This window comes from Haemorhous mexicanus (genome assembly GCF_027477595.1).
Source record: "Haemorhous mexicanus isolate bHaeMex1 chromosome 35 unlocalized genomic scaffold, bHaeMex1.pri SUPER_35_unloc_3, whole genome shotgun sequence".
NCBI lineage: Eukaryota > Metazoa > Chordata > Aves > Passeriformes > Fringillidae > Haemorhous > Haemorhous mexicanus.
The window spans coordinates 19,502-32,550 of record NW_026775989.1 but is presented as its reverse complement, the minus strand read 5'-3'; the positions used below and the strand labels follow the sequence as shown (position 1 = coordinate 32,550).

Sequence of the window (13,049 nt, the reverse complement as noted above, 5' to 3'; positions counted from 1 at the left end):
GTCCCACCCCCGGTCCCTCCTTTGGCCCAACCCCTGGTCCCTCCCCCCGGTGTCCCCCAGGTCCTTCCCCGGGCCCTCCCGGGTCTTTCTCCGGTCCCTCCCCTCTCCCTCCCTTGTCCCTCCCCTGTCCCTCCCTTGTCCCTCCCTCTCCCTCCCCTCTCCCTCCCCTCTCTCCCTCCCTCCCCTCTCCCTCCCCTCCCCCTCCCCCTCCCTCCCCGTCCCTCCCCCTCCGGTGCCTCCCCCCGCTCCCATTGGCCCCGCGGCGGCGATGGCGGCCATCCGCAGCGTGCAGGTACCGGGACCCCCCCTCACCCCGCGCCTCTTTGGGGAGGGGTCTCCCCCATCCTCACCGACCCCTCCGTGTCCCCCCCTCCTCCCGCAGGGCTCGGTGGCGCTGGTGACCGGCGGCGGCTCCGGGCTGGGCCGGGCCACGGTGGAGCGGCTGCTGGAGCGCGGGGCGCGGGTGCTGCTGCTGGACCTGCCCGCGTCCGGCGGCGCCGAGCTGGCCCGGGAGCTGGGCGAGCGCTGCGCCTTCGCCGCCGCCGACGTGAGCACCGGGGAGGGGGCTGGGGGGGCTGGGGGGCTGCTGCACCTCGAGCACGGCGGGGACATCCCCCCCGACACGGGGACACAGCGGCCGGGGACATCCTCCTGTCCGGTGACATCCCCCCGACACGGGGACACAGCGGCCGGGGACATCCTCCTGTCCGGTGACATTCCCCCCGACACGGGGACATTCCCCCCGACACGGGGACACAGCGGCCAGGGACAATCCCCCCTGTCCGGTGACATTCCCCCCGACACGGGGACATCCCCCCGACACGGGGACACAGCGGCCAGGGACAATCCCCCCTGTCCGGTGACATTCCCCCCGACACGGGGACATTCCCCCCGACACGGGACTGCTGGGGACATCCCCCCCTGACACGTGGCCACCATGACCCCCCCATTGGTGACATTCTCCCCCCCGACACGGGGGCACACCGGCCGGGGACATCCCCCCGTCCGGTGACATTCCCCCGACACGGGACTGCTGGGGACATCCCCCCTGACACGTGGTCACCGTGACCCCCCTGCCGGTCACATTCCCCCCCCCCCGCCGTTGGTGACACCCCCCCCAACACGTGGCCACCCCCCTTGGTGACATCCACATGTGGCCACCGTGACCCCCCCATTGGTGACATCCCCCCCCGACACAGGGACACCGTGACCCCCCCCCCATTGGTGACATTAGCCCTGAGTGTGGGGCCACCTTGACCCCCCCCTTCTGGTGACCTTTGACCTCTCAGGTGACATCCCATCTTGATGTGGAGCCCCCTTGACCCCACAGGTGACCTTGGTCAAGGAGGTGGGGACAACCTTGACCCCACAGGTGACAATCCCCCCCCCCTCCTCTGACTGGGGCCAGCGTGACCTTGACCGAGGAGTCGAGGTCACCTTGACCTTGCTGGTGACATCTCACCTTGTCCTTGTCCCCTCTGGTGACATCCCTGCCCAACACAGCCCCCCTGTCCCCAGGTGACCTCAGGTGAGGAGGTGGGGGCTACCTTGGCCACCCCCTTGATTTGGGACCACCGTGACCCCACTGGTGACATCCCAGGGTGACCCCAGCGGTGACCCTGTGGTGACATGTCCCAGGGTGACCCCAATGGTGACACCCACCTGGTGTCACACCCAGGTGACCTCACCTGAGGAGATGGGGGCTGTCTTGGCCACCCCCTCGATTTGGGACCACCTTGACCCTACTGCTGCCATGTCTCAGGGTGACCCCAGTGGTGACCCACATGGTGACACCCACCTGGTGACACGCCCAGGTGACCTCAGGTGAGGAGGTGGGGGCTACCTTGACCACCCCCTCAGTTTGGGACCACCTTGACCCCACTGGTGACATCCCACCAGCCACATCCCAGGGTGACCCCAGCAGTGACCCTGATGGTGACACGTCCCAATGGTGACCCCCCCCCCCTCGGTGACACCCCCAGGTGACCTCACCTGAGGAGGTGGGCGCGGCGCTGGGCGTGGCCCAGAAGAAGTTTGGCCGCCTGGACCTGGCGGTGAACTGCGCCGGCATCGGCATCGCTGTCAAGACCTACAACAGCAAGAAGGACAAAGTGCACGACCTGGAGGACTTCCAGAGGGTCATCAACGTCAGTGAGGGCTCGGGAGGGGGGTCCCGGGGGTGGGTCAGGGGGGGCTGGGGTCAGTGGGGGGGATGGGCTGGTCAGTGAGGGGGTCTCTGGTCAATGGGGTGGATGACCTGGGGTGGATGACCTGGTCAATGGGTGGGTGACCTGGTCAATGGGTGGATGACCTGGTCAATGGGTGGATGATCAATGGCGTGGGTGACCTGGTCAGTGGATGGGTGACCTGGTCAATGGGTGGATGACGTAGTCAGTGGGTGGGGCACCTGGTCAGTGAGGGGATGACTTGGTCAGTGGTGTGGATGACCTGGTCAATGGCTTGGCCCTGATCAATGGCATGGATGATCAATGGCATGGATGATCAATGGCATGGATGATCAATAGCTTGGCCCTGATCAATGGCTTGGCCCTGATCAATGGCATGGATGATCAATGGCTTGGCCCTGATCAATGGCATGGATGACCTGGTCAGTGAGGGGATGACCTGGTCAATGGATGGATGATCAATGGGTGGATGATCAATGGGTGGATGATCAATGGATGGATGATCAATGGATGGATGATCAATAGCCTGGCCCTGATCAATGGGTGGATGATCAATGGATGGATGATCAATAGCCTGGCCCTGATCAATGGATGGATGATCAATGGGTGGATGATCAATGGATGGATGATCAATGGATGGATGATCAATGGATGGATGATCAATAGCCTGGCCCTGATCAATGGATGGATGATCAATGGATGGATGATCAATAGCCTGGCCCTGATCAATGGATGGATGATCAATGGATGGATGATCAATGGGTAGATGATCAGTGGATGGATGATCAATAGCCTGGCCGTGATCAATGGATGGATGTTCAATGTGTGGATGATCAATGGGTGGATGATCAATGGATGGATGATCAATGGATGGATGATCAATGGATGGATGATCAATAGCCTGGCCCTGATTAATGGATGGATGATCAATGGGTGGATGATCAATGGATGGGTGATCAATAGCCTGGCCCTGATCAATGGATGGATGTTCAATGGGTGGATGATCAATAGCCTGGCCCTGATCAATGGATGGATGATCAATGGGTGGATGATCAATGGATGGGTGATCAATAGCCTGGCCCTGATCAATGGATGGATGATCAATGGGTGGATGATCAATAGCCTGGCCCTGATCAATGGATGGATGTTCAATGGGTGGATGATCAATGGATGGGTGATCAATAGCCTGGCCCTGATCAATGGATGGATGATCAATGGATGGATGACCTGGTCAATGTGTGGATGATCGATGGATGGATGATCAATAGCCTGGCCCTGATCAATGGGTGGATGATCAATAGCCTGGCCCTGATCAATGGATGGATGATCAATGGATGGATGATCAATGGATGGATGATCAGTGGATGGATGATCAATAGCCTGGCCCTGATCAATGGATGGATGATCAATGGGTGGATGATCAATGGATGGGTGATCAATAGCCTGGCCCTGATCAATGACGTACCTGTCGCTGTGGGACCTTGTGGCGCTCCCACCACCACCTGCGCTGCTCTGAGGGTCCCAGCAGGCTTTGGTGGCCCCTCAAGCCCCCTCCCCAAATCCTCCTCCTACCTGCCCAGGTGAACCTGGTGGGCACCTTCAACGTGATCCGCCTGAGCGCGCAGCTCATGAGCCACAACCAGCCCGACGCCGACGGCCACCGCGGCCTCGTGGTCAACACCGCCAGCGTGGCCGCCTTCGAGGGACAGGTGAGTGACCCGGGGGTCACGGCGGGACAGAGAACATTCCAGAAACCCACAACCTGATCAGGGTCTGCAGTCACACCTGGGAATGGTCAGGGTCTGCAGTCACACCTGGTGGGGGATGGTCAGGGTCTGCAATCACACCTGGGGATGGTCAGGGTCTGCAGTCACACCTGGGAATGGTCAGGGTCTGCAGTCACACCTGGGAATGGTCAGGGTCTGCAGTCACACCTGGGGATGGTCAGGGTCTGCAATCACACCTGGTGGGGGATGGTCAGGGTCTGCAATCACACCTGGGAATGGTCAGGGTCTGCAATCACACCTGGGGATGGTCAGGGTCTGCAGTCACACCTGGGAATGGTCAGGGTCTGAAATCACACCTGAGAATGGTCAGGGTCTGCAGTCACACCTGGGGATGGTCAGGGTCTGCAGTCACACCTAGTGGGGGATGGTCAGGGTCTGCAGTCACACCTGGGGATGGTCAGGGTCTGCAGTCACACCTGGGGATGGTCGGGGTCTGCAGTCACACCTGGTGGGGAATGGTCAGGGTCTGCAGTCACACCTGGCAGGGGATGGTCAGGGTCTGCAGTCACACCTGGTGGGGAATGGTCAGGGTCTGCAGTCACACCTGGCAGGGGATGGTCAGGGTCTGCAGTCACACCTGGGGATGGTCAGGGTCTGCAGTCACACCTGGTGGGGGATGGTCAGGGTCTGCAGTCACACCTGGGGATGGTCAGGGTCTGCAGTCACACCTGGGAATGGTCAGGGTCTGCAGTCACACCTGGGAATGGTCAGGGTCTGCAATCACACCTGGGGATGGTCAGGGTCTGCAGTCACACCTGGGAATGGTCAGGGTCTGAAATCACACCTGGGAATGGTCAGGGTCTGCAATCACACCTGGGGATGGTCAGGGTCTGCCATCACACCTGGGGATGGTCAGGGTCTGCAGTCACACCTGGTGGGGAATGGTCAGGGTCTGCAGTCACACCTGGGAATGGTCAGGGTCTGCAGTCACACCTGGTGGGAAATGGTCAGGGTCTGCAATCACACCTGGGGGAATGGTCAGGGTCTGCAGTCACACCTGGGAATGGTCAGGGTCTGCAATCACACCTGGGAATGGTCAGGGTCTGCAATCACACCTGGGGATGGTCAGGGTCTGCAATCACACCTGGTGGGGGATGGTCAGGGTCTGCAATCACACCTGGGAATGGTCAGGGTCTGCAATCACACCTGGGGATGGTCAGGGTCTGAAATCACACCTGGGAATGGTCAGGGTCTGCAGTCACACCTGGGGATGGTCAGGGTCTGCAGTCACACCTGGTGGGGGATGGTCAGGGTCTGCAATCACACCTGGGGATGGTCAGGGTCTGCAGTCACACCTGGTGGGGGATGGTCAGGGTCTGCAGTCACACCTGTGGGAATGGTCAGGGTCTGCAGTCACACCTGGGGATGGTCAGGGTCTGCAATCACACCTGGTGGAGGATGGTCAGGGTCTGCAGTCACACCTGGGGATGGTCACGGTCTGCAGTCACACCTGGGAATGGTCAGGGTCTGCAGTCACACCTGGGGATGGTCAGGGTCTGCAGTCACACCTGGGGGAATGGTCAGGGTCTGCAGTCACACCTGGGGATGGTCAGGGTCTGCAGTCACACCTGGGGATGGTCAGGGTCTGCAGTCACACCTGGTGGGGGATGGTCAGGGTCTGCAGTCACACCTGGTGGGGGATGGTCAGGGTCTGCAATCACACCTGGGGGAATGGTCAGGGTCTGCAATCACACCTGGGGGAATGGTCAGGGTCTGCAATCACACCTGGGAATGGTCAGGGTCTGCAATCACACCTGGGAATGGTCAGGGTCTGTAATCACACCTGGGGATGGTCAGGGTCTGCAGTCACACCTGGGAATGGTCAGGGTCTGCAGTCACACCTGGGGATGGTCAGGGTCTGCAATCACACCTGGTGGGGGATGGTCAGGGTCTGCAATCACACCTGGGAATGGTCAGGGTCTGCAATCACACCTGGGGATGGTCAGGGTCTGCAGTCACACCTGGGAATGGTCAGGGTCTGAAATCACACCTGGGGATGGTCAGGGTCTGCAGTCACACCTGGGGATGGTCAGGGTCTGCAGTCACACCTAGTGGGGGATGGTCAGGGTCTGCAGTCACACCTGGGGATGGTCAGGGTCTGCAGTCACACCTGGGGATGGTCGGGGTCTGCAGTCACACCTGGTGGGGAATGGTCAGGGTCTGCAGTCACACCTGGGGATGGTCAGGGTCTGCAGTCACACCTGGTGGGGAATGGTCAGGGTCTGCAGTCACACCTGGCAGGGGATGGTCAGGGTCTGCAGTCACACCTGGGGATGGTCAGGGTCTGCAGTCACACCTGGGGGAATGGTCAGGGTCTGCAGTCACACCTGGGAATGGTCAGGGTCTGCAGTCACACCTGGGAATGGTCAGGGTCTGCAATCACACCTGGGGATGGTCAGGGTCTGCAGTCACACCTGGGAATGGTCAGGGTCTGAAATCACACCTGGGAATGGTCAGGGTCTGCAATCACACCTGGGGATGGTCAGGGTCTGCCATCACACCTGGGGATGGTCAGGGTCTGCAGTCACACCTGGTGGGGAATGGTCAGGGTCTGCAGTCACACCTGGGAATGGTCAGGGTCTGCAGTCACACCTGGTGGGAAATGGTCAGGGTCTGCAATCACACCTGGGGGAATGGTCAGGGTCTGCAGTCACACCTGGGAATGGTCAGGGTCTGCAATCACACCTGGGGATGGTCAGGGTCTGCAATCACACCTGGTGGGGGATGGTCAGGGTCTGCAATCACACCTGGGAATGGTCAGGGTCTGCAATCACACCTGGGGATGGTCAGGGTCTGAAATCACACCTGGGAATGGTCAGGGTCTGCAGTCACACCTGGGGATGGTCAGGGTCTGCAGTCACACCTGGTGGGGGATGGTCAGGGTCTGCAATCACACCTGGGGATGGTCAGGGTCTGCAGTCACACCTGGGAATGGTCAGGGTCTGAAATCACACCTGGGAATGGTCAGGGTCTGCAGTCACACCTGGGAATGGTCAGGGTCTGCAATCACACCTGGGGATTGTCAGGGTCTGCAATCACACCTGGGGATGGTCAGGGTCTGCAGTCACACCTGGTGGGGGATGGTCAGGGTCTGCAGTCACACCTGGGGATGGTCAGGGTCTGCAGTCACACCTGGGAATGGTCAGGGTCTGCAGTCACACCTGGGGGAATGGTCAGGGTCTGCAGTCACACCTGGGAATGGTCAGGGTCTGCAGTCACACCTGGTGGGGGATGGTCAGGGTCTGCAATCACACCTGGTGGGGATGGTCAGGGTCTGCAGTCACACCTGGGAATGGTCAGGGTCTGCAATCACACCTGGTGGGGGATGGTCAGGGTCTGCAGTCACACCTGGGGATGGTCAGGGTCTGAAATCACACCTGGTGGGGGATGGTCAGGGTCTGCAATCACACCTGGGGATGGTCAGGGTCTGCAGTCACACCTGGGAATGGTCAGGGTCTGCAATCACACCTGGGGATGGTCAGGGTCTGCAGTCACACCTGGTGGGGATGGTCAGGGTCTGCAGTCACACCTGGGGATGGTCAGGGTCTGCAGTCACACCTGGGGATGGTCAGGGTCTGCAGTCACACCTGGCGGGAGATGGTCAGGATCTGAAATCACACCTGGGGGAATGATTAGGTTCTGCAATCACACCTGGCAGGGGGTGGTCAGGGTCTGCAATCACACCTGGGGGAATGATCAAGGTCTGAAATCACACCTGGGGGAATGATTAGGTTCTGCAATCACACGTGGCAGGGGGTGGTCAGGCTCTGAGGACACACCTGGGAATGGTCAGGCTCTGCAATCACACCTGGGGGAATGATCAGGGCCTGCAATCACACCTGGCTGATCAGGCTCTGAGGACATCCCTGGCAGGGGATGAACAGCACCTGAGGGTCTGAGGACACACCTGGCAGGGGATGATCAGCACCTGAGGGTCTGAGGACACACCTGGCAGGGCGTGGTCAGGACCTGAAATCACACCTGGCAGGGAATGATCCGGATCCGAGGATCTGAGGACACACCTGGGAATGGTCAGGGTCTGAAATCTCACCTGGGAATGATCAGGACCTGCAATCACACCTGGCAGGTGATCAACACCTGCAATCACACCTGGCAGGTGATCAACACCTGCAATCACACCTGGCAGGGGATGGTCAGGCTCAGAGGACACACCTGGGTATGGTCAGGCTCTGCAATCACACCTGGCAGGGGATGGTCAGGCTCTGAGGACACACCTGGCAGGGGATGATCAGGCTCTGAGGGTCTGGAGTCACACCTGAGCCTCCCCACAGGTGGGCCAAGCCGCCTACTCGGCCTCCAAGGGCGGCATCGTGGGCATGACCCTGCCCATCGCCCGCGACCTGGCCCCGCTGGGCATCCGTGTGGTCACCATCGCGCCAGGTACGACACCTGGGGACACCTGGGGACACCTGGGGGCAGGGAGGGACACCTGGGGACACCTGGGGACACCTGGGGGTAGGGAGGGACACCTGGGGACAGGTGGGGACACCTGGGGGACAGGTAGGGTCACCTGAGGGGCAGGTAGGGACACCTGGGGGCAGGGAGGGACACCTGAGGGGCAGGTAGTGTCACCTGAGGGGCAGGTAGGGACACCTGGGGGACAGGTGGGGTCACCTGGGGGCAGGTAGTGTCACCTGAGGGGCAGGTAGGGACACCTGACGGGTAGGTAGGGACACCTGGGGGGAGGGAGGGACAGCTGAGGACAGGTGGGGTCACCTGGGTAACAGATAGGGTCACCTGGGGGCAGGTAGGGACACCTGGGGGACAGGTGGGGTCACCTGAGGGTCAGGTGGGGACACCTGGGGGTCACCTGGGGGACAGGTGGGGACACCTGGGGGTCACCTGGGGGACAGGTGGGGTCACCTGGGGGCAGGTAGGGACACCTGGGGGTCACCTGGGGGCAGGTAGGGACACCTGGGGGACAGGTGGGGACACCTGGGGGTCACCTGGGGGACAGGTGGGGGTCACCTGGGGGGAGGGAGGGACAGCTGAGGACAGGTGGGGTCACCTGGGTAACAGATAGGGTCACCTGGGGGCAGGTAGGGACACCTGGGGGACAGGTGGGGTCACCTGAGGGACAGGTGGGGACACCTGGGGGTCACCTGGGGGACAGGTGGGGTCACCTGGGGGGCAGGTAGGGACACCTGAGGGGCAGGTGGGGACACCTGAGGGGCAGGTGGAGACACCTGGGGGTCACCTGGGGGACAGGTGGGGACACCTGGGGGGAGGGAGGGCAGGGGGGGCTCTGTCTCCAGCCCCTCCTCCGTGCTGGTTCCTGGGTTTGATCTCTGGGTGTGAAATGAAAACCCAACACGGCCCAGGGGGGTTTGAAATGGAAATAAAAATGAAATTTGTTGGGAGAGGAAAGTGGCAGAGAGGGAGAGAAAAGAGAGAAAAGAGAGAAAAGAGGGGAAAGGGACAGAAAAGAGAGAGAAAAAGAGAAAGAAGAGAGAAAAGGGAGAAAGAAAAGAGAGAGAAGGGGAAAGAAAGGGGAGAGAAGAGAAAGAGAAAAGAGAGAGAGAAAAGAGAGAGAAAAGGGAGGAAAAGAAAGAGAAAAGAGAGAAAAAAGAGAAAAGAGAGAAAAATAAGAGAAAGAAAAGAGACAAAAGAGAGAGAAAGGGAGAGAGAAGGGAGAGAAAAAAAAGAAAAGAGAAAGGGAGAGAAAAGAGAGAGAGAAAGGGAGGGAGAGAGAGAAAAAGGGAGAGAAAAGAGAGAAAAATGGAGAGAGAGAAAAGAGAGGAAAAAGAGAAAAGAGAGAGAGAAAAAAAGAGAAAGAAAAGAGACAAAAGAGAGAAAAAGAGAGAAAGGGAGAGAGAGGGGAGAGAAAAAAGAGAAAGAGAAAGGGAGAGAGAAGGGAGAGAAAAGAGAGAAAAGAGAGAGAAGAAGAGAGAGAAAAAGAGAAAGAGAGAAAAAGAGAGAAAAGAGAAAAAGAGAAAAGGGAAAGAAAAAGAGAGGAAAGAGAGAATGGAGAGAAAAAGAAAGAAAAAGAGAAAAAGAGAGGAAAGAGAGAGAAAAGGGAGAGAAAAAGAGAGGAAAGAGAATGGAGAGAAAAAGAAAGAAAAAGAGAAAAAGAGAGGAAAGAGAGAGAAAAGGGAGAGAAAAAGAGAGGAAAGAGAATGGAGAGAAAAAGAAAGAAAAAAGAAAAGAGAGAGAAAGAAAAGGGAGAGAAAAAGAAAGAATAGAGAGAGAAAAGAGAGAAAAAGGGAAAGAAGAAAAGAGATAAGGGAGAGAAAAGGGAGAAAAAGAGAGAGAGAGACAGAAGGAGAGAAAAAGAGAGAGAAAAACCCCAGAAAGGCATTTCCCCAAATCCATCTGAACACCCCCAAACCCAAAAAAACCCAAAAAGGCGTTTTCCCCCCAAACCCCTACGAACATTCCCGAATCCCCCCGGGATCAATCCGGTTTTTCCCGCTGCCCAGGGCTGTTCAGCACGCCGCTGCTGGCCGGGCTGCCCGAGAAGGTGCGCAGGTTCCTGGGCCAGCAGGCGCCGTTCCCGGCGCGCCTCGGCGACCCCGCGGAGTTCGCGCACCTGGTGCAGGCGCTGGCCGAGAACCCCATGGTCAACGGCGAGGTGGTGAGGCTGGACGGGGCGCTGAGGATGCAGCCCTGAGCCTCGGCCACCCCCCTGAACCCCCGATTTGGGGGAGCCCCGAAATCTCGGGGAGAAAATTTGGGGAGCTGCGGAATTTGGGGGAGCATCGGAATTTTTGGGGGTGGGGAGGAGAGGACGGAGAGGATGGCAGGGGATGGTCCAGGATGCCCCAGAGGAGAAAATTTGGGGGAGCCCCGAAATTTGGGGGAGAATTTGGGGAGCACCAGAATTTTGGGAGTCCTGAAATTTTGGGGAGCACCGAAATTTGGAGGAGAAAATTCGGGGGAGCCGCGGAAATTTGGTGGTGGGCGAGAGAGGACAGAGAGGATGGCAGGGGATGCTCCAGAATGCCCCAGAGGAGAAAATTTGGGGGAGCCCCGAAATTTGGTGGGAGAAAATTTGGGGGAGCACCGGAATTTGGGGGAGCCCCAGGATTTGGGGGAGCCGCGGAATCAGGGGGAGAAAAGTTTTGGGGAACACAGGAATTTGGAGGAGAAAATTTGGGGAGCACCAGAATTTCGGGGAGAAAATTTGGGGAGCGCCGGAATTTGGGGGAGCAGTGGAATTTGGGGGAGAAAATTTGGGGAGCAGCGGAATTAGGGAGTCCCGAAATTTTGGGGAGCACCGAAATTTGGAGGAGAAAATTCGGGGGAGCCGCGGAATTTTGGTGGTGGGCGAGAGAGGATGGAGAGGATCGCAGGGGATGGTCCAGAATGCCCCAGAGGAGAAAATTTGGGGGAGCCCCGAAATTTGGGGGAGAAAATTTGGGGAGCACCAGAATTTGGGGGAGCCCCAGGATTGGGGGAGCACGGAAATTTGGGGGAGAAAATTTTGGGGAGCAGCAAAATTTGGAGGAGAAAATTTGGGGGAGACGTGGAATTTCGGGGAGAGAATTTGGGGGAGCACCGGAATTTGGGGCAGAAAATTTGGGGAGCCCCGAAATTTGGAGGAGAAAATTTGGGGAGCCCCGAAATTTGGAGGAGAAAATTTGGGGGAGCCCCGAAATCTCGGGGAGAAAATTTGGGGAGCTGCGGAATTTGGGGGAGCATCGGAATTTTTGGGGGTGGGGAGGAGAGGACGGAGAGGATGGCAGGGGATGGTCCAGGATGCCCCAGAGGAGAAAATTTGGGGGAACCCCGAAATTTGGGGGATAAAATTTGGGGAGCAGCGGAATTAGGGAGTCCCGAAATTTTGGGGAGCACCGAAATTTGGAGGAGAAAATTCGGGGGAGCCGCGGAATTTGGTGGTGGGGGAGGAGAGGACGGAGAGGATCGCAGGGGATGCTCCAGAATGCCCCAGAGGAGAAAATTTGGGGGAGCCCTGAAATTTGGGGGAGAAAATTTGGGGAGCACCAGAATTTGGGGGAGCCCCAGGATTTGGGGGAGCCGCGGAATCTGGGGGAGAAAATTTTGGGGAACACAGGAATTTGGAGGAGAAAATTTGGGGAGCACCAGAATTTCGGGGAGAAAATTTGGGGAGCGCCGGAATTTGGGGGAGCAGTGGAATTTGGGGGAGAAAATTTGGGGGAGCAGTGGAATTAGGGAGTCCCGAAATTTTGGGGAGCACCGAAATTTGGAGGAGAAAATTCGGGGGAGCTGCAGAATTTTGGTGGTGGGGAGGAGAGGACGGAGAGGATCGCAGGGGATGCTCCAGAATGCCCCAGAGGAGAAAATTTGGGGGAGCCCCGAAATTTGGGGGAGAAAATTTGGGGAGCACCGGAATTTGGGGGAGCCCCAGGATTGGGGGAGCACGGAAATTTGGGGGAGAAAAATTTTGGGGAGCACCAAAATTTGGAGGAGAAAATTTGGGGGAGACGTGGAATTTCGGGGAGAGAATTTGGGGGAGCACCGGAATTTGGGGCAGAAAATTTGGGGAGCCCCGAAATTTGGGGGAGAAAATTTGGGGGAGCACAGGAATTTGGGGGAGAAAATTTGGGGGATCCCTGGAATGAGTTGGCGCACCTGGTGCAGGCGCTGGCCGAGAACCCCATGGTCAACGGCGAGGTGGTGAGGCTGGACGGGGCGCTGAGGATGCAGCCCTGAGCCTCGGCCACCCCCCTGAACCCCCGAATTTGGGGGAGCCCCGAAATCTCGGGGAGAAAATTTGGGGAGCTGCGGAATTTGGGGGAGCATCGGAATTTTTGGGGGTGGGGAGGAGAGGACGGAGAGGATGGCAGGGGATGCTCCAGGATGCCCCAGAGGAGAAAATTTGGGGGAGCCCCGAAATTTGGGGGAGAAAATTTGGGGAGCAGCGGAATTTGGGGGAGCCCCAGGATTGGGGGAGCACGGAAATTTGGGGGAGAAAATTTTGGGGAGCACCAAAATTTGGAGGAGAAAATTTGGGGGGAGCCGCGGAATTTTGGTGGTGGGCGAGAGAGGACGGAGAGGATCGCAGGGGATGCTCCAGGATGTCCCGGGATTTGGAGGAGAAAATTTGGGGGAGCTCCGAAATTTGGTGGGAGAA

The 13,049-nt window shown here is 58.5% G+C and overlaps 1 protein-coding gene across 1 annotated transcript; it reads left to right on the top strand.

Annotated features, from left to right (window-relative positions):
- The first annotated feature begins 216 nt into the window (after positions 1–216).
- Positions 217–12,909, top strand: HSD17B10 (hydroxysteroid 17-beta dehydrogenase 10). Its single transcript, XM_059837426.1, has 6 exons — positions 217–292; positions 383–547; positions 1,983–2,147; positions 3,767–3,895; positions 8,266–8,374; positions 10,414–12,909. The coding sequence occupies exons 1-6, from the start codon at positions 269–271 to the stop codon at positions 10,602–10,604; spliced, it is 783 nt and encodes a 260-aa protein (XP_059693409.1). The 5' UTR covers positions 217–268; the 3' UTR covers positions 10,605–12,909.
- The last annotated feature ends 140 nt before the right edge of the window (positions 12,910–13,049 follow it).